General features: G+C 49.9%; 2 protein-coding genes across 4 annotated transcripts in view; both read left to right on the top strand.

Moving 5' to 3' along the window:
- Gckiii (Germinal centre kinase III) overlaps nt 1–19,637 on the top strand; it is a 122,317-nt gene that overhangs the window by 67,609 nt on the left and 35,071 nt on the right. The gene's annotated exons all lie outside the window — the stretch shown is intronic.
- Nucleotides 13,816–16,921, top strand: LOC144169670 (uncharacterized). Of its 2 annotated transcripts, none has more exons than XM_077698950.1 (3): nt 13,816–14,169; nt 14,821–15,000; nt 16,207–16,921. In XM_077698950.1, exons 1-3 carry the CDS (start codon nt 14,112–14,114, stop codon nt 16,413–16,415), a joined length of 447 nt encoding a protein of 148 aa, XP_077555076.1. In that variant the 5' UTR covers nt 13,816–14,111; the 3' UTR covers nt 16,416–16,921. The 2 variants fall into 2 exon arrangements, with proteins under 2 accessions (XP_077555076.1, XP_077555077.1); XM_077698951.1 differs by having other exon boundaries at nt 13,820–14,169; nt 14,821–14,996.

Here is a 19,637-nt window from a genome sequence, read left to right on the forward strand (position 1 = left end):
CCGGGATACACCAAGATTTCACTTACGTCATATCCGTCACGGAAATGACGCCAGTACACCTTTGCCGAAGCGACCCGTGAGCAGGACGTCGCTCGCCAAGCACACCCACAAGACAGCCACCGACCCGCAATTCATGCTAAGCTGCAGATTTCGCTGAACATTTCACTTCAGTGTTTTACCGATGCCTACGGCAGAGGAATCAACCACAGTTTTTTGTCTAAGGCCATCATCGTCCGGTGCGTGGTTGGTCCCAGTGTACGCAGGCGGGCGGAAGGAAGTGTCGTCGGAAGGGGGGTAAGGGGTGGGGGCAAGGGTGCACGGCCGTTCGCAGGAGGAGGAAGTTTCCTCTGCCGTTTCTTCCTAGCCCGCAGCAGCGAGCAAAACTGCTCTCCGCCCCCGGCGAGCGACGTCGGCCGAGGACCAGGAAGTAAGGGGCTGACCTTGGCGCCCGTTTCGTGCGTCCTTTTCCTTCATCAAGGACGCCGCTATTCCTGGCTGGCCCCCGCTCCGAGTTGTCAAGTCCGCAGCAGCACAGGTGGTGAAACACGTTATTATTATAACGCTGCCCCGCCCCGGGTGCACGGCCTCGGGGGCGAGCTGCCCGTGCGCGCTGTCTGTCGTTCCGCCGTGTGTAGTCGGTGCGTGACCACTTAACCCGCTCTCCTGTGCGCCGCGGTCAGTCCGCGTTAGCCCTGCTTCACTTACGTCGCGTCTCCCGCCGCGGTGGCTCAGTGGCTAAGGCGTTGGGCTGCTGAGCGCGAGGACGCGGGTTCGGTTGCCGGCCGCTTTTCTGATGGAGGCGAAAAGCATAAACGCCCGTGTGTACGAGATTTCGGCGCACGTTAAAGATGTCCAGGTGGTCAAAATTAATCCGGAGCCCTCCACTACGGCGCACGTCATCGCCTGCGTTGCGTCGGCGCGTTAAACCCCACAATCAAGCAATCAAAATCTTACGTCGCGTCGCTGAGCAGACGTTCAGCGACCGATGTAACCCCCCTCCCCACTTCATACAGTTTGTTCGTTAAGCCATCACTACAACCGGTTATTTGTATTTCTGTTGTTTTTATATTGTTATTGTATTGTTAATATATCGTTTGTATATTTGTATAATTTCATAACTTCGAGATCTGCCTCGTCTTTCCTACGTGGGCTGGAGCGAGAAATGTGCGTTTGCCTCTCCATCGTTCGTCGTGCACCGGCAGCTGCCGGCGTCTTGTGCTGCCTTTTAAGGCGACCCTTTCACTAATTGCCGCCCAAAATTGTTACAGACTTGCACGTGCGCCGAACGCGTTCCTGCTTATCTGATGTTAATACAGTTATGGGTTTTTCGGGGGCCTGCAACAAACTGTGGCAATGGTTTCTGAGCTGCGAAAGAGGTAGATAGGAGGGTTCCCAGACAGTTTATCGAACGCCGTTTTATCGAACGCCGTTTTATCGAAAAAATGCCCGTTTTATCGAACCACCTACGTCCGTTTTATCGAAAGTGCGGTTTTGCGGCTTGCATTGTAATTTTCGGGGTTTATTTTGTTTAACTGGCCATCGCATTAACCTAACCTGCAGTAACCTTCCTCCTACATTCTCTCTGACGTGCATTACATAAAAAACCTATCTATATATGTTGACGCGCCTTTACAGTGTTTTCGATAACCTTTGTTTTATTAAATTATTTTTATTTTTCGAGTCTTTATTGATTTCACTCAAGCATGTATGACACCCTTGTTTATATTACAGAATTTGCCCCTATAGTACCAACCCGAACCCCGTGCGCAATATTCCTTAGATGTGTATCGGCGTGTTTAGGTTAGTGTTGAAAATATATATCCCTTGCGCCATGGTTCATCATTACGTGATCCAGAGTCTTGTACCCCACAATTGTTCTAGTCACGTGGTTTACCCGCGACTCCTACTCGGACCTTGGGGTCACACTGTTTGCATCTGGAGAAATGTTGGGCCAAGAACTTCTGAAAGATTAGTGCTATGTGACTGGAACAGGGGGGTTCCGACAGTGATAGTGAGACCCCAACAGAGGTGGTGGAGTCTAGGAGAATCGTCACAAGGGAACCTGTCACAGCCAACTCGTCATAGGTGAACTCGTCAAGTAGGACAAGTCGTCAGAGGTAATCTCGCACTAGGGAAACTCGTAAGCTAGTACAGCTGGACAATTGCCCATCCCACCACAATTTACGTTTTTTGTTAATCATGCTCAAATAAAAAAAAATACAGGATTTCGTATAATTTTCTACTTTTGCGTCAACACTCTTAGCCCCTCTTTTGATTCACCAACCTTACGTTTTCGTGGTGGCCTTGGAGGAACACACCCGACCAGGCAGCGCATTTTGTTGGTTTTTTGTGTGCCTTGTTCAGGTATAATCGCACGGGCCATAGTATTGCTCGTTCTCATTTTTTTAATTTTTCCATTTTTATTTAGAGGTAATCGGGTCACGACGCTGTATTTTGAGTAGACCTTCATGATTTCTCCATTTTCGGTGTTTACTATTTTGATCGTACTGTTTTTATGCCTTATGATAAAAAGGCAAGAGCATGCACCCCAGCAGACATGCTGGGGTGCAACCAGAGGGAGATGAAAACGAACCAACCTGCAGTACGGTGACAATTTTGTACCTCACGTTTTTCTCGTTAGTTCATGCAAGGCAACGAGAACAGTAGTACAAGGCTTGGTAACCTCTTAGCAACTGAACTCAGATCCCATTAAGAATTAGGAATGCAGAAATCGGGAGAGACTTTTGCTAGCGTTCCAGTTAGGTTTTTGACATTGGACCCTCAAGCGCCAAGAATTGATTTGATTCTCGGGTTTAACGCGCCGACGCAACGCAGGCGATGAGGCGCGCCGTAGTGGAGGGCTCCGGATTAATTTTTGACCACCTGGGGATCTTTATCGTGCGCCTAAATCTCGTACACACGGGCGTTTTTGCTTTTCGCCTCCATCAGAAAAGCGGCCGCCGCGGCCGGGAATCGAACCCGCGACCTCGTGCTCAGCAGCGCAACGCCTTAGCAAGCGCCCAGAAGTGCCTGACTTACGTACAACATACGCGGCGAAATAATTAGATTATGTGTCGACACAAAAGCGGTTTATACAAAAAGGTACGAAGCATATCGAGGCATTTTAATCAATACGCCACAATGCCGTGATATGCTTCGGATCAGAGGGGATAGAGACACAAGGAGATTCGTTATGGCAGTACCAGTTGCGCAATGAACACAGCAAAAAATTCTGGTGACATATTTTGCGCATCACAAAAACAAACAAAAAAACACGCAGGAAATAAAAGTCAACTAGAAGACAGACTATAAATGTTTTTAAATAGGCCTGCTGTGGAGACAAGATTTGCAAATTACATAGCGAGGAGGCAATTAAAAAAACGTACTGCAAATTATGTTACTCGAAAAGGCCGAGAAAAACACTTTCGATAAAACGGCGTTCGATAAAACGGCGTTCGATAAAACGACTTCGATAAAACGGCGTTCGATAAAACGGCGTTCGATAAACTGTCCGGATCCCAGATAGGAGATGTCCCAACTGATGTTGAAGTAAGATTACACCAGAGTGGACAAAAGTTAAGGTGAGGACGCCTTTCCCAGACCGGATAGTCGGAGCGCTGCACTAAGTGTATTGCGTGACTATTGTGGGGAGTTAAAAATGTTTTGTGTCGTTGTCGCCGTTAATACGCGTTGCGGCAAAGCCAACTTTTGCTTTCAATCCCGTAGACCTTGGGGAGAAGGTGGTTGTACTCGTCGTGAGCACTGTAGCACTTCGGAATTCCGTCTGCGGTCAATGGACGGGCTTCTACGGGAGGAGCATAACTGCCGAAATCGCTTGTAGCTCGTGTTGTACCAGAAGTATTACGAACCACTCCCATAGACGTGTGACTATTCAAACAGCTTTCTTTTTCTATGTCGGAGCCTTTCTCCACGCCTTCACCACAAAAAAAGAATCACATGTTCATTATACAGTTGCACTGTGAGGCACGCGTTGGGCGGGTCGTTTGAATCAATCAAAATTAACGCATTGATCTGGCCCAACTTCGGCGTGCACGAGCGTATTCGACGGAAACGTCGCCTTCGCGACCAGTAATCGATCCGCGCCCTCGGCGCTCACTGTTTCGTCGCGCTGTGTACGCGACAGAACAAACGCTTTCCGTCTCCCCATTCGCCCCCGGTCTGGGGGGCCGTGAATGAGCGGCTGGGGGAAATTTAATTAGCGAGCTTCCCCGTGCACCGCCTGGGGCGGTGCGGAGGCAGCTGGCCCAGGTCCTGGCGGCGATCTTTCGCTCCGTCAAACAAACGGCTGGCTTGCATTTCCTGGGTGTCCCGTAAGCAGTTAAAAGAAGCGATGGCTTTGCTTGAAGCGACGCGCGTGGTGTCGGGCCGGTTGGGACGGCACTTTATCTTTCTCTGAGGCTTGAAAAACTAATCCCAGTCAGCGGCGCTGTGGCACCAACGGGGTCAGGGGATCGCCCTTATCACGGGCCCACTCGCTTAGGATGCATGTTGTGGGTATCAGACCCGTTGAACACGCCCCGGCACTTAGCTCGGCGCATGCGCACGAGGCATTGTTGGGCACGCCTTCCGGTTACCGTATCGCGGGCCGGTCAGCGGTATATACGCGCGCGTGGCATAATGGGCGCGCTAATTAAAGCCCGCCCGCGCGCGTGTATGTGCGGTCACCACTCATCGCGCCGTCCGTTCGAGGGGAAGAGGGGGTCTCTCTTGTGTCACGCGTGGTGCAGGAAGCGTTTCTCGAGGGCAGCTGCGGCCGTCGGCGGACACGCCTGTTGTCGGGGGAGGCCGTCTGGCGGCCGCTGTGTCGATGACGGACAATGGGAGCGGCCTGATTCTTTTCCTCGAGGTCGGCTGGCGGCGGCGGCGGCGTGCCCGGGACACGGCCGCGTCCTGCTCTGCTTTGCTCCGCGCCAGCACGGCGGCGTGTTCTGCACCTCAATTTCCCGTCACGCTGCTCTTTTCTTATTCTTATTCTTTTTTTCTTTTCGCGCGCGAAAATGTACGAAACTGTGGAAACATTGAGTGCGCCTTACGAGAAGGGATGAAGTGTTGCGCCTCGGGAATTGTGCGCTCGTATATTCCATGGTTTAGTCGGACAGATATGAAAAAGCTGGTTTATTTCTCTGTCATATATAGGAATCGGTGAAACACGAAAGTGAAATGTGCAGCGAAATCTGTAGCTGAGCATAATTTGCGGGTCGGCGGCTGTCTTGTGGCTGTGCTTGGCGAGCGACGTCCTGCTGGCGGGTCGCTTCGGCAAAGGTGTACTGACGTTATTTCCGGGACGGATATGAATGACGTAAGGGAAATCTTTGTAAATCCCGGAATAAAACACTGCCGTGTTAAAAACACGCAACGTGTTGAGCTCGCGTTAATTTGCCTTGAAGGGAAGCTTCGTGAGTCGATGGTGACTCGTAGCGACCGCGTTGAGTCTGCAGCCCTCGAGGATTCAGAAAATAGGGAGGGCCTTGCGCGGCCTGCTTTCTCTCCGGGTTTGTTTCGTGCCTTGCTGACCGCTTGTGGGTGGTACTCCATCCTAACATCTTCCGCGAGGTCATCGTCGAGCTCGTACGAGTCTCACACACATGCGGCCATAGGCGGCGTGGTCCCGAACGAGCACCTGCGGCCGCCGTCCGCTCCAGATCGTTTCAATTTGGGGCCGCCGTTAATGGTTCCCCGTGGCGCTATTGAACCGATGGACGCCCGATAGGCGGGGCCCACTTCTCGTGTTGGGGCCGCGTGTACGGCTTGCCTTTATGTACTCGCCGCCGCCGTCAGTGAGAGTGTGTCGTCGCCGTGCCTGTAGCACTTCCCCGTCTGAGACCCGTGAGCTCGCATTTTTGACCTGCTGCGAATTCACGTCGATTAATTAGCTCTCATCTTCCTGATTCTGAGCAGAGTTGCCGGAAACTCCACGAATAGGGGGGAAAGTGCAAGTCCTTCAATTGGCCAAGCGTCGCGTTAAAACAGCAAACGTTGCACATAGCCACGAGTTCGGCGTGTTGCTCCACGGTACACGCCGCAGTGAAAGTTCCACCACTTTGTTCACCTTCTGTACATATATGCGTATATAGACGTAATATTGTGGTACGTGAGCGCGTTATGACGGGTGTACTGGACGTGCTAGATAAACTGCGCGTGCGTGCCGGAGTCCGGAGTGCGAACCTGTGTCGTGAAGCTTTGTGTGATAAAATCCCGATGATAGTATACTTGAATGTTATGTAAATCCGGACGGTGGTAATAAATGCAGGGGTGCAAATGTGTCGGAGTCGCGTTGCCTGGCTCCTCTTGCCTGTTTCGTGCAAACGATATAGACAAAACTTTGCGTGGTAGTAATAAGTTTTTCTTTGCCTTTCTATAAACCTATTGTTTTTTTAAAGCAAACCTTTTTACCTCTACCCCCCAAGGGTTCTGTCGCGACTGTTGGTGTCAACAGAAAACTACCGCGAACCAATAAAAGAAGTTACTGGCACCGCCAGAAATCGAACCTGGAGCGAATAGAGAAACAGAGCGAGAGCCCGTTGTCTTACCGATTGAGCTACGAGCCCACGCGGAGACGGGGGAGACAGACGGTGCACTCACCGAGCACATTTGCGAGTTTACTCCCTGTGTTCTCGCAGAATGCCACGTAATAGCGTCACGCGACCTCTCGCGCCGCTGTGCGATCCACCTACGGCACGTGTAGCGACCGTGTGCGCGCCTTCCGCATGCACTAGGGTTTATAGGGTTTATAGGGTTTATAGCTGCGTTGGTGTGAGCTTCTCTCCTTCCAGGAAGCTCACACCAACGCAGCAGTCTCCGATGGATGCGGCGATATCGGCGGCAGAGACGGAGGACTAGTGAGGTGCCATGCGTCTCTACCTCCCCCGTCTGTGTCCTCCGTCTCTGCCGCCGATCTCGTCGTCTCCATCGGAGACTGCTGAGACAGAGGAGAAGTGAGATAGTCTAATACCGGGTTAGAGCTTCCTTCAATTTTATAATAAAAGAGTTTCCACACTTGTGTTTCACCAATACAACTCAGCCAACCACCGTTCATGAAGCATGCATTGATTTAACCTTAGCAAGGAATATCTCTTTGAAGTAATAAAGGGTGTGGTTAAGTGCATTTCACTTGTCTCTGGTTTCACTCTTTGTAGAGCCACGTGTGTGGATTCAAGTGACGTCGCATGGGTAATCGATGTGGGTGTCGTTAACAGCTTCGCTTTCCAACCACCTTCACAGGGTGGATTGGCGCGCATTATTTCTGTATTGGTTTTACCTCTGGATATTTTTTATGCAGGGCACGTTCTAAAGACACGGGGAAAAAACCGCTAGACATCCTGTCGGTCTCACCCGGTGTACTCCAGCGTTACAGGTGTGGTGCGCGGTGGAATGCGTTCGACTCGTACCTTTCTCTTTGTAATTGTAATTGAAGGCGAAGTCGTGTAGCCGCAGTTCCAAGTTATATTCCCGCATAATGAGCCTATATGTTTCAGTGACGCCTGATTCGACTGTTGAGCACGTTCTTGGGAACGGATCGCGCTCGTGAGGGGGAAGAGCAGAGCGAAGAAAACGCCCATGCTGCTGCTGCCTGCTGCGAAGCCCGGCGATTTTCCTAACGTCTTCCCGCTTTTGTCGTGCGAAACGCCTTAGTTCGGCGTTGACGTCCCGCGAAAACCGATCTATATTTATTTAAGTGGCCTCGTTGGGGCCGCCGCACACGCTCTCGATCGAGGTATAAAAAAATAGTGGGCGCGCTTGGAGGATACTGCTACAAGCGGCGTCACGTTTTCAAAGCACGTGCGGGCTCTCGCGGACAAGTAGAGCGAGCTTACAAATTAGTATCTGCGGCCACGATGTGCGGCCCGGCCCGTTGGGATTGAAACTTTTACCAGCCTTTGTTCCAAGTCGAGCTGGACTAATGTTTCTCGCGCCTTTCGGCTTATAAAGCTTAATCTCTGTCTGTCTGTGCCTGTCTGTCCGTGCGTCCGTCCGTCTGTCCGTCCACCGGCCAAAATATCAAAGAATTATTGAACGAGAAGTTTATTTAGGCAGAACATTTTGAAACCACTAAATATGGAAACATTCTTCAGACGTGTCCACATTATTGGGCAAAAAGAAAACATGGGGCATATTTGAGACGAAGTTTTCAGCCAAAAAATACAAAACTGCTCGCGCCCGAGTCTAGACCTTGTGCCGGCATTCCACTGCGCGCTAGCAGTGGAACGCGGGAAACTTGAACTGACTGGAGCAAACCTCTGCCTTGCTTGTCGTGGGGTGAGCGAGTCGGGAGGGAAAGAGTGTGAGAGGTGGGCAAGACTATCGCCTTTCCACGACATTCGGAGCATAGATAGCGGCCAATTTTTTACCCCTCCGCTTCGCCTGAGACACGAAGCTGCAGCTGTTCGATGCGGAGACCGACCTCTGAAATGCGGGGGGTGGCGGAGGAGTATGGGCAATGAGCAGCGGTAACGCTTGAGGCCCAAAACGTACCCACCAGTACATCGTTTCTCGATATATACTGTGCGTACTTGCGGGAAGAAAACCAGCGTGAAATAGCTGTGTGACTGCGGCAACGGGCTTCTAATTTCGCCGCCGAGAGGTACGCTTGCGTTGTAGACAGTTGAAAGGGAATACACAGCACGTTGCAATTTAAACGGACTCATTAGGCCTCCTATAGCCTCCAAGTTTCAGGCCCTGTGCTGCACAAGAATGCCGTGTAATAAAACCTTGTACCCAAAATTATACGTCGTTCAGTGCATACCTGTCTATGCGCGGTCACATACATTGCACTTCGATCCAGCCCAATCACTATCTCATTTGTTTCGAAACGGACAGTCGGCGCATGCGCATCATCGTGTTCCATATGGTGACCATCTTCCTCAAGGAGGGGGGAGGGTTTCAAGTGGCGACTGTCTTGTCAGACGAACGGGAAGTCCACATTTAACCTGCCGAGCTGCCTCCCTGGCCGCGATTTGTAAGTGGTTGCTACGCGTGACGCGACGTTTGACACCATGTGACGTGACGCTTTCAGTCTGTGGCGTCGTTTCCTTTTCGCGAGAAGCTGGTTTTAAAATAGCCCTGTACCGGCGAAAGGAGGGAAGGGAGTTTGGCCAAGAAAGCACCCCAAGCAGCGCTGACCGCAAAGAGATTGGCGAACTTCGAGCGCGCTTCACTTTCTACTCTCGGCAGGTCGTGTTTGACGTTAGTCAGGTTTAAGTGTTGCAGCATTTGACTCGGCCGTCACGTTGAAGACTTCCGATTGAAGCTCAACGCTCGGAAACCCTTGTTTTGTGCGGCGCGCCTAGAGGATGGCTGTGGATTGATCACTGAGGGATTTAACGCGCACCGAAACTGCGTACGTGTGCGAACTTTACTCCGTGACCCATTCGTCATCCGTAGACGGAAAACAGCGTTGCGCTGATTGGAATCTCGGTGATGCGTGCCGGAAGCAAAGCCACCATTAAGGCCTGATGCGGTAATGATGGTGTAAGCCGGACGTCCGCGCGCACGTAACCTACCCGCACCTATCCGTCACGTGGTCTTAACTGCGTTCGCGCTGATTACGGCTACTGAAGGCATAAAGTTTCATACTGGTATATCCTAGAGGGAAATCTGGCTCCACTGTCTAGGGGAGCCGCGCTTCAGCGAGTGTTCCGTGATGCACCGGGCAGACACGTTCCACTTGTCCTTGGCATGGCTCATGAACAGGCTGAAAAGTTGGCTCTGGCTGCAAAAAAAAAAAAAAAAGCAAGTATATTAGTGTATACCAAATATGTTTTGGTATAATATTGTACCTAAAAAAAAACTAATTTATCAGTGATTATGTAGAAGCTTCATGCACGATGAACAAGAAAAAAATGTTACCCCTGTTTTGTTTGTTTTGGCTTTGAGACAAAAAAGCAGCCATAAGGATAGTTAAGCCAAGTAGGCGAGGAACGTCGCTAGCGGCAATGGCGCCGCCCACGGCAGTCCGCGACTGCAGCGACAGATTTCCCTCTAGTATATATTAGTATGAAACTCTATGACTGAAGGGTTTCCGTGAGGTCACTGGCCAAATAGGTGTTCATTAAAGGAGCCATGAAGACAAAATACAAGTTGGGTTTATTAGAAAGACTGCTTAGTCCCGATAACAATGATACCAATATCATCGCAATCTTTGAACAAATAACGGAGATATGAAAGAAAACGTGTGAAGCAGTCGCGGCCCCCTAGCCAATTTCCCGCGACTTTTCTATGACGTCACGGAACCTTGTTTGTGCGATTGGCGGCCGCCTAACTGACCTGTCGCGACGACACATGACTGGACGTCTGTAATGGGGCCTCTAGTTCCATTTGAGCGCATCACTTGAATGCTAACGTGCAGTTAACGCACTGAAAATTGTTTTATTGTTGGCCCGTATGACGTCATTCTTGCTCATAACACGTCACGGTGGCGCGAAATTTGAAAGTTTTTAAATACTTCTTGCTTTTTTTTTTTCGTTAAAAAACATCTTTTGTGGCTGTAATGGAGCTGAATGAGATACTGAATCGTAGTTCTTCGAAATTAAACGAAGTTGTATTTTCTCTTCATGGCTCCTTTAAGGGAGAAGGTACTGATGCGAATGTCAAACTGCAGATATGACGTCATGGGGTGGTTGCGATTGTGGCTTGACGTTTTCTTCTGGCGAATGCGTTATCTGGGCCGCAAACGCTTTACAATGCACCGAAGTAGTGGTATTGGTGTTGGGTACGAGCGTGAGAATCTCACTTAATATAATTTTCATTACCCAATCAACTGGTTAATCAGGCATCTCGCGGCTTCGTTGACCAGTCGTACCTGGGGAACGAGTGCTTCCACCCCTTTCTTCTTTTTCTCTCGTCTGCGTCAGTAAAATGGCCGCCGCGGCCTTTAAGTAATTTAACCCGTCGCGACCTGGTCGGGCTCGGCAGCGCAACTCCTTGGCCACTGCTTGAGCCACCGTGGCGAGTGTGGCACGCGACGCCGTGGCAACAGCCCAGCTGCTGCAGCCTCGCGTCCCCGGCGCCGTGTAATGACCATAATGCTCGCAATTTTCACCTCCTCCCCCTCCCCCCCTGTCGTCCCCCAGCGGAGGCCGTGGGCGAGCGGTGGTTGCGTGGTTGTGTCCCCGTCACCTTGCGCCGTGCACGCGGGCGCAAGTGCGCCCAACAATTATTTTCCCCCGCCATCTTTCGATGCGAGCTTCCGGCGCTATGCACCCGTGGCTTCTCTCTGTCCCCATCTTTTTATTTCACTGGCGTCTTACGCAGCACTTGGCGACGTCTCGACCGGCAGCGGCAAGTGCCTCGGGGCTGTCGGTCAGCGGCGGTGTTTAATTGCGTCACCTCTGTAGGCGTCCCCGCACAAGCGCCCAGACGGCAGGTGCTCACACATGTACACTCGTGCACATATATTGAGATGTTCTAGGACTCGCCAGGTAGAAGGCTTTATTCGTGCGGTTACGGCTTCAGTAAGAACCAGCCAGAAAGCCATGTTGATGACGCTCTTGCCGCTTAGATGATGGGGATCATGATGCGGTGATGATAGGGCGCACACCCGAAAGAGGGGATTGTCTACATGCTGAAACTTGTACCTCTGCTCACAATACACACGTACATGTGGTACCATGCGTGTGTGTATATCGCGATACTTAATCTTCACTCACTAAGAAAAGTTCTCAACGAAGCCCAGCGAAATATGACGATAGGAAAATTACTGCATAACTAGGTAAATAGAGTACCCGACTTACTTCCGCCATGCAACCAATTGGCATGTCTTCAGAGCGCGAAGAACAGTTGTACAGCTATCTGTCAGTGCAAAAAAATGGGGCATACAACCAATGCGTGCTGCCAGTGACGACATGTGGCCAGTGACGACTTGTCTTACTAAACGCCTTGAGGGAAACCTTGGGTCAGCGCAGCGATCAGTGCAAAGATGGATGATGGGGACGATGCTTGGGGATGTGAAACGACACCTCGTTTTAGAGTACAATCTGGCGTGGAAGAATGGTAGCTCCAATTAAGAAGAACAAGTGGACTTGGCTGGGCATGTAATGCGGAAAAGAACTGGCAGCCACCCCAGGGTAACAGAGCGGCAGTATATAGGGAAGGCCGTGACTATAACGATAGAAGGATAAAGGAAAAAAAATAAAAGAAAACTGGGGCCTATAGAATGGACTATGGTTTTGCAAAACATAGCGGAGGGGGGAACACGGGCGAGACCTTTGTCTTGCTGTGGACGCAGGCATAGTGGGGGTGGTTGGTGACAATGATAATGAATCCTTCACAAGTGCAGGCGCAAGTGATGCAAAATTTGAATTTTTATGTTAGTCGTCACACGAAGCTAGATAGGGTAGTCTTTCTGAAGCCGTGTCTTCTGTGTGGTACAAACTGATGCGCAACAGCCGACGCACAAGCGTCGTCACGGCTTTTCCCAACTTGGGTTATTAGTTCGTTAGTTGGAGGTCATTGGTGCGATCTTTGGTGTAACTATCGAAAAATGAGGGAGGAGCTATATATAGCCCAGCTCTGTGCCGGAGTATCGAGGAAACACCGCGCTCTTCCGCAGCCACATCATCATCAGCGAGTTCCATGCATCGATGCAACTAGGCTGTGGCTGCAGCGACGACCCCCTGAATACGATTGCGCAACGATCGTGGGAACGCCGTAATGACGGCAACAATGGGAAGGAAAAGCCCGTGCATCGTAGAAGAGCGCGCTGCGCGTGTTTACAACCGCCGGAGCTTCCGTTCGGCGCCGCAGGCGCTGTCGTTACGTGCTTCCGTTCCCCGGGTCGCACGCCGGCACTCATTACGCATTGTGAGCCGGGCACTGCCGCCGCGCCCTTTCGAAGTGGACGCCTTCTTCCTCGACCAGTGGACTGCATATGCAGAGTGCCTTGCAGCAGTAGTAAGGTGCTCTCGCACTGAGTGCTCTCGCAGGTGGGAGTGACCGCGGCTGCTCTGTTACCTTAAAGAAGCCTCTCTCCTCTGCTCCTGTTCAAAACACGAATGTCGCGCTTCGTCGCAGACTATACCGTATTGCTCGGATAACCATGCCATGGTTTGTTTCTGCTCGCCCGATTGGACGGGAACGGAGCTTTTGAGGGGCAGAACAGCGCTGAGACAGGACAGCCGAAGTAAATAAGGTGAACGGTGTTTGCGCTCGCTTGCAGTGCATTTTTTACTTCATGGAGATCGACCGCCGCCGCGTCCTCTTTCCCCGACTATTCCCCAGATTTTTCCCAAAATAGCAGTGCCAGCTGTTCAAGTGTCGTCCCGTTGACAGCGGCGCTGTGTCGTTGATGTGGCAGCTATCACGCCGAGTCTGGATTCCAATAGTCTTGTGCAGGGCCGTAGCGAGAAAATTTTTTTCGGAGGGATGGAGGGGGTATTGCGTTATGGAAAGGGAGAAGCTTTGCCAAAAAAGAACACTAACCCCCGAATTCATAGACCTATCTTAAACTTAAGCAGCGAGCGTACTTCATGAAGTCCGCTCCAAGACAGCAGGCGGCTTGAACGGGTCTAAGACGACCTTCGCGTTTCATAGACGTTGGAGCGAGCTTGCTTCATCAAGTCAGGGGGCGACTTGAGCGGGGCGGCGACGGACGCGGCTGGGATCGAGAGTAACCGGGAATTATTTCGTTTAAGATGCAAATCAAGGTCATAAAACAGTCCCTTTAACTAAAAACCACCCATAGTAATTGTTAACAATGGTCTGTTTAAGCAAATAGCAATCCCCAGTCATCTACAGTCAAAGCATAACGCGTGTTTCAGACATTAGTGAATGTGATCTGGCAACCCGGGCGCTCGCAACCGAGCCGCATCGGCGCAGCGTTTCGTTGGTTTCATGTTCGTTTCTTCGTATTTTTGTGCGTGCGCAGCAAAAGGATCCAAGAAATGCGCAGAAAAGTTGCACCAAGGTTCACAGAAGGTGAAAAGACTCTTCTTGTGTTGGTTTTAAAGACGCGGCGAAGCAAATTATAGCGCAAGGACGACGTATCTTCCGTTGCAGCGAAAGCTTCCCAGTGGCGAGATGTTGCTACGGAATTTTAACTCCGTCTTTGGTGTCACAAAACGCGACGCGGCAGGACTGAACAATGCTGGAACAACATGAAGCAGAAGTGGAACGAGGAATGGTTCCGCGGAAAGCGAGAGGAATTGAAGGCCGGTAAGTAACACGTTCGCAATTTCGTTGAAAGACCCTAGCATTGCGCTACCGATAGATGTTACTGCCGTCGCGCCTTACGTTCGAAAGCTGCTTCTTTCACGCGTCCTGCTGTGATTTTTTTCCTGTGTTAAATGAACTTTGCCGGTTCTTAAGGGCCGCGGATGTTATGTCATCCCTGTTTCGTTCTTGGATATAATAATCTGTTTCAACGTAGCCGAATTTTGAATCTCAAGCCTTTCAAAATAAAAAACCTCCCCTCAACAAGGATATACAAAATTTAGTAACCGAACCTGTAGTGTACCGCGCATCATGTGCACAAAGGAAATTTGTGCCAGCCAGATTCAGCTTCTGAACCCTGACAAATAATCTGTCCACATCCAGGTACTGAGAGCTTATCGGCAGTACTGTGAAACCCCAGCATACTGCAGTACGTGGAGGCCTGCCCTAGCTATAGCACAGCAGCCTTAAAGTGAAGCTTTCATTTTCACATTTTCAAGAGAAGTCAAAATGTGACCACAGAAGCACAGGTATATGTGTGTGTGCGTGTGACTATTTTCACTGGAATGCTGCTGTTACAGCCATTTCAGTGCTCACATTCACTCCAGCCTTTTTTTTTTTTTTACTGACGGTGTGTTACGCATTGCTTTCTAGGGGGAGGACCACTACCTCGACCCATGTCGCCGACCATGGAGATGGTTGGCATACGGCCTGAAAACAAGAATTACTTGGTCGGAACACGCCACCTGCTGCCTGTGCAGAGTCGACTGGTCCTACAGTTGGTGCAGGCAATGGTGGACAGCACCAGGGACACCGTGTTTATGCCACAGGTGGGTACAAATTTTCCATCTTTAGGGAAAAAAACTGTCCAACATCTCTGAGCTGCAGTGCAGTGAGGGCTCGTGGTTGAAATAATTAGCTTTGGTTTCGAAACAGGGGCCTAATCACGCGTGAATCCATTTTGCCGCAGAAGAAAGAAAAAGCAGTGGCCATCCGCATTTTTTAGCATGCAGGTTTAATGCAGGCTGCTGCAGCCTGTTTTCTGGTTGAGGCTGAAAAATGAAAAGTCAGCTCATGTTAAAGGGGCCGTGAAGACAAAATTAAAGTTTGGTTGACTGGAAAGATTGCCTCGTTAGAATAACACTGCACAAATTTTAACACAGACTTGACTCAAATAAATGAAATAATGAGGAAAACAGATAATGGGTTTGCAATACCCTAGCTACTTTTCCGCACTGAACTGACGACGTATTATTGGCAGCTCGCTGCAATTCACTGAGGCCGACAAAATCCGATGCAAAGTACAAAGCTTGCAGAACAAGATCTCTGCATTTACATTTAGTGCACATGCTTTTTATAGCAGTAGCAAGTGTTGGGTAAACAGTAGAAGTTACAAGTGAATACATAAACATAGAAGAAAGGTGTATTTTGTCTTAATGGCCCCTTTGAGGACCCCCAGGTGGTCTAAATTCTTAGCTATCCACTACGGTGCGTCTCGTAATCACCTCAGTTGCACTTCGGTGTAACGATGGAGTGACGTGTCCTGCACACCAGCCTCACGTGTGGCATACTGCTCTCTAATAGACGTTGCACACACACAAGGACGCAGTGTTGAAGACCCAAACACTGCTTTACTTTAATTTTTTTGTCTTTTGGTGCGAATTACTTGGACAAGCAGGCTGGCGACACGTCACGCCGCGGCTACCCCACAAACATAGTTCTCCGCAGCTACAGTGCGCACCTTTTTTTACTTGCATGCCATCACATTTACCTGTCACATGGCACGCTCTAAGCTAACTCCAAGTTTTGCCCCAGGCCATGTGCTGAAAAAACGGAGTGGTAACTCACATGGCCCCTTTAATTCCCCGTACGTACTCAAATGGCTGTGTAAAGAGTAAGGCAGCCAATTTGTGTATCGTGGAATAGGCAGTGGCGTCACCTTTGCCTTGAAAGGAAGATCACCTCCACCTACCCTTCCGTGCACTCACATATCGCATAAGATTTCACATTCAGCAGATATAGTTTGCTTGTTCATTTCAGATGACTCATCCAAGCCAGACTCATCTCCAGGGGAAACATGGGCTGTGACAGCGAAAGACGACAGTCTACCACGAGAGTCTCTTTGGGAGCCAAGTCTGGTGGCGGCAGCTACAGCTTCCGCAGCCGGCAGTTGCAGCGGCAGTGATGCAGCAGCGCCCGCTACAGAGGCCGCAGGGCATCCAAACGGTCATATGGCTCTCCTCGAGTGAAAGCTCTGGGCTGACGATAACACGAGGGTGGAGCTCCTGCAGGAGGAGCACAACCTGCACCTTCTGCTGATAAGGAGGTGCACCTGAGAAAATACAGCTAGAGGACCAGCTGATAAACCAGCAAAAAGAGCTTGAGTTAGAGCTCCTGAGTATAAAATTAAGCGTAAGAAAACTTTGCTCGCCCAGGCTTTGGAGTGAGAATTCGACAGGAGCCCGTGTAGTCGGGATGAAGGGAGAGAGAATTTTATCGTATTGCGAGCAGGAGGATGTTGTCAGGGCCTTGTCCTTTCTGGAGTGGTGTATCTTGTTGGACTGTGTTGGACACCAGCCGAAGAACTTTTAAAAACAAAAACAAACAACATTTTGGATTTTCTAGAGTTTTGTTGTCCATAGGCAAACCAAAACGTGTTTGTCTTTGAAAGGTTTGGATCTCTTGTTTTGCCAGTGTTTTTTTAATTTTTATGGCCAAGGCTTTGCAACAGAAATAATAAAAGTATGTGTAAGCTCTGTGATTTCAGTCTGCTGCCTTTATTTGACAAATGTGGCTATTAGAGCTTTTAGGAGTACTTGAACAAAACCAAATGCCTTCGTACAGGCATTTTGTTACTGGTCTGGTATTTTTCTTTGCACACTCTAGTGGCAGCTTTTTTGCACTAAGGGCAACAAGAATGGCGAGCAATTTAGAATAAAATACAGAAATACTTAGCGGACAGGGAACTACTTGCTTGATTCGAATTGAAACGTGGATGTTCATGTAGGTGCGTTGCAGTGATGTTTGCTGCTTGAGCAACATCAGCGTTTTGTGAATATGTGCCTCCCCGGCTCACAGTATTGAATCTACGTAGGAGTTGCTGCCCAAGTTCAGTCATCAATATCCACTTTTATCATGCATCAAGCTAACAAACCCCACAAGATGGCTATAGCAGGATAATGCAATTCACAAGAAAATAACGGTTTGAGGAACATGTGAAAATCGCACGATATCAGTGATGGAGTTTACGGCCAGCCAACCCGGTTGTTGCAAAAACAGTTATTAAGCCGATTAAAATCAAGTAAATGTGGGTGGCCTCTTTAGTTCAGCAAGCCAAGAACAATCACTGCTGTTCTAGCCCGAAGATGAAGCGTTCCCCAGTCTTTACGTGACAGCTATTCAGGCGGCAAAAGAAAAAAAAAGAGTGACACCGAAGCATTCCCCACAATTTCTTTTCGGCTTGCTTAAAAAGTAGCACTTCAGTGCGGTCTCCACATAACTGTGTGTAACATCAGGCTATTCGTTATAATTGTTCAAGAAATTACCACCCGTTTATCTCAGCGAGCACGTCGTAACTGGTAAGTGTGGGTTGGCGTCCCCAGATGACGGAGTGGAGACTATAGCCAGCAACTCGTACTGCCCGTGTCGTCACTGGGACTGGACTAGTGCTGTAGTACACGGTCGACAAAAGCCATTTTCAATAAACATGACTGTGTAATTGTATTGGGCCCTAGGTTCCATTGGATTGTGCTGCCTGAATGCTAGCATGCAGTTAACACGCCAACTACGCTGTTTGGTTACCTCACAAATGACCTTACTGATTACACTGTAGAGTAAAAAAAATTGGAGCTGCAATAACTCTTTGTGCATGTGAGACGACTTTTGGGGCCAGAAGAACTGGGTGTAACTGAAGGCCAGTCCTTTAATGCAAAACAAAGATGTATGCTGTATACATGGTCCCTCTCAAGGAGAAACTTGCGCACTATAACCTGCACAACATTCCCTTTTCGCTGGATTTACTGTGTAGACCAAAAACACTTAACAATCACACAATGTTGCAACAAAGAGAAAAAACAACACCAGGAAATGTTCAAACTAACCACGTGAAGCCACTTTCGGGAGGGATGCGACAAGGTATACTCGGTGACAAGTTCAAGGGATACCGAAGCGCAAAAGCAAGTTGGCTGATATCAGTCATCAGAGGGCCGTGAATGGCAATAATACTATTTGCAGCACTACCTCGACGCGACCGGGAAGTGCACCAGCCGCTCAAACAGTGGCTTTTTTCCGATCAGCTCCATCACCCTCTTTACGGTGTGGCACACAGTAGGTTTCACCAGTCTCCCGTAGCTGCTTGAAAGGAGCCGGCGCCGTAAAAACTGGCGAAAACGGAGGGTCAGCATCAGCTGCTGCAGTGTAGGCAGTGGCAGTGCCCGGCGATCATCGTACACCGGCTTCGGTGGCCGCTCAACGATTGCAGCGGTATTTTCGACTTTTCGTCGTATACGCGTCACCAAACACAACATCAGTGGCACGACACACTGCCCCGAACCCGGCGATCCATCGCGCAACGTCGCGCCGCTGCCGCTGCCGCTACCGGTGCCGAGCCGCCATGTTGGAATAACGAAGCGACGAAGTTGCCTTCAAGTTCGGCTTTTCGTCGTATACGCGTCACCAAACACAACATCAGTGGCACGACAGACTGCCTCGAAGCCGGCGATCCATCGCGCAACGTCGCGCCGCTACCGCTGCCGAGGCGCCATGTTGGAATAACGAAGCGACGAAGTTGACTTCAAGCCTTCAAGGTAGCTACGAAGCAGACTTGAATTTCGGCCGACCAAGATCAGTCGAAGTACGGTTGAAGTGCGATCGAAGAGCGGGTTGGGTCTATGAATTGAGGGAAGCCGACTTAGACGGCGGCAAGTTAAGCTCGGTTTAAGTTGAGAAGAAGATACATCTATGAATTCGGGGGTAAGCCTCGCTTACGTGCTGCCTCAAAAAAATTCGCAGGGGGTTCAGCCCCGAAACGCCCACTCTGGCTACTTCCCTGGTCTTGCGGAAGTCGGACGTTTAACTGAACCGTGCTGCAACTGAGTAGTACTTCTGCAGCCCTTATTGTGGGCGATTTCCGGTATGCACCCGTTCGTAACGTGATACCCCTCCTCGTGAACCTCCTCCGTCGCGACAGGTCCTTTCGTCGACAACAGTGGGCATTGGTGGGAAATGACGAAAAGCCAAAGTGGTCGTTCTTGGTTTCTTTCCTCCGTGTGCTCCATTATCGAAACACCTTGTTATCGAGAATGGGACCAGGGTACCTGTAGGACTAATTTCATTTGAGGCTGGGCGTGGATTAAATTTTTTCACCCGTTTATTCGGCCGGATTTATGGATCACGTGATCGATTTCTTTGTTTTCTTTTGTTGCTTCGGTTTATAGAAAAACACCCATAAGTAACGTTCTAATATTTTACTG

The sequence above is a fragment of the Haemaphysalis longicornis genome, unplaced genomic scaffold, assembly GCF_048455015.1.
Source record: "Haemaphysalis longicornis isolate Haplotype H1 unplaced genomic scaffold, Haemaphysalis longicornis Haplotype H1 scaffold_2, whole genome shotgun sequence".
NCBI lineage: Eukaryota > Metazoa > Arthropoda > Arachnida > Ixodida > Ixodidae > Haemaphysalis > Haemaphysalis longicornis.

Bases quoted from the DNA above. Each gene is read 5' to 3' on its own strand.
- LOC144169670 (XM_077698950.1), top strand. From the start codon at position 14,112: ATGAAGCAGAAGTGGAACGAGGAATGGTTCCGCGGAAAGCGAGAGGAA. The intron at 14,170-14,820 runs GTAAGTAACACG...ATTGCTTTCTAG, and splicing joins GCGAGAGGAATTGAAGGCCG to GGGGAGGACCACTACCTCGA. The intron at 15,001-16,206 runs GTACAAATTTTC...TGTTCATTTCAG, and splicing joins CGTGTTTATGCCACAGGTGG to ATGACTCATCCAAGCCAGAC.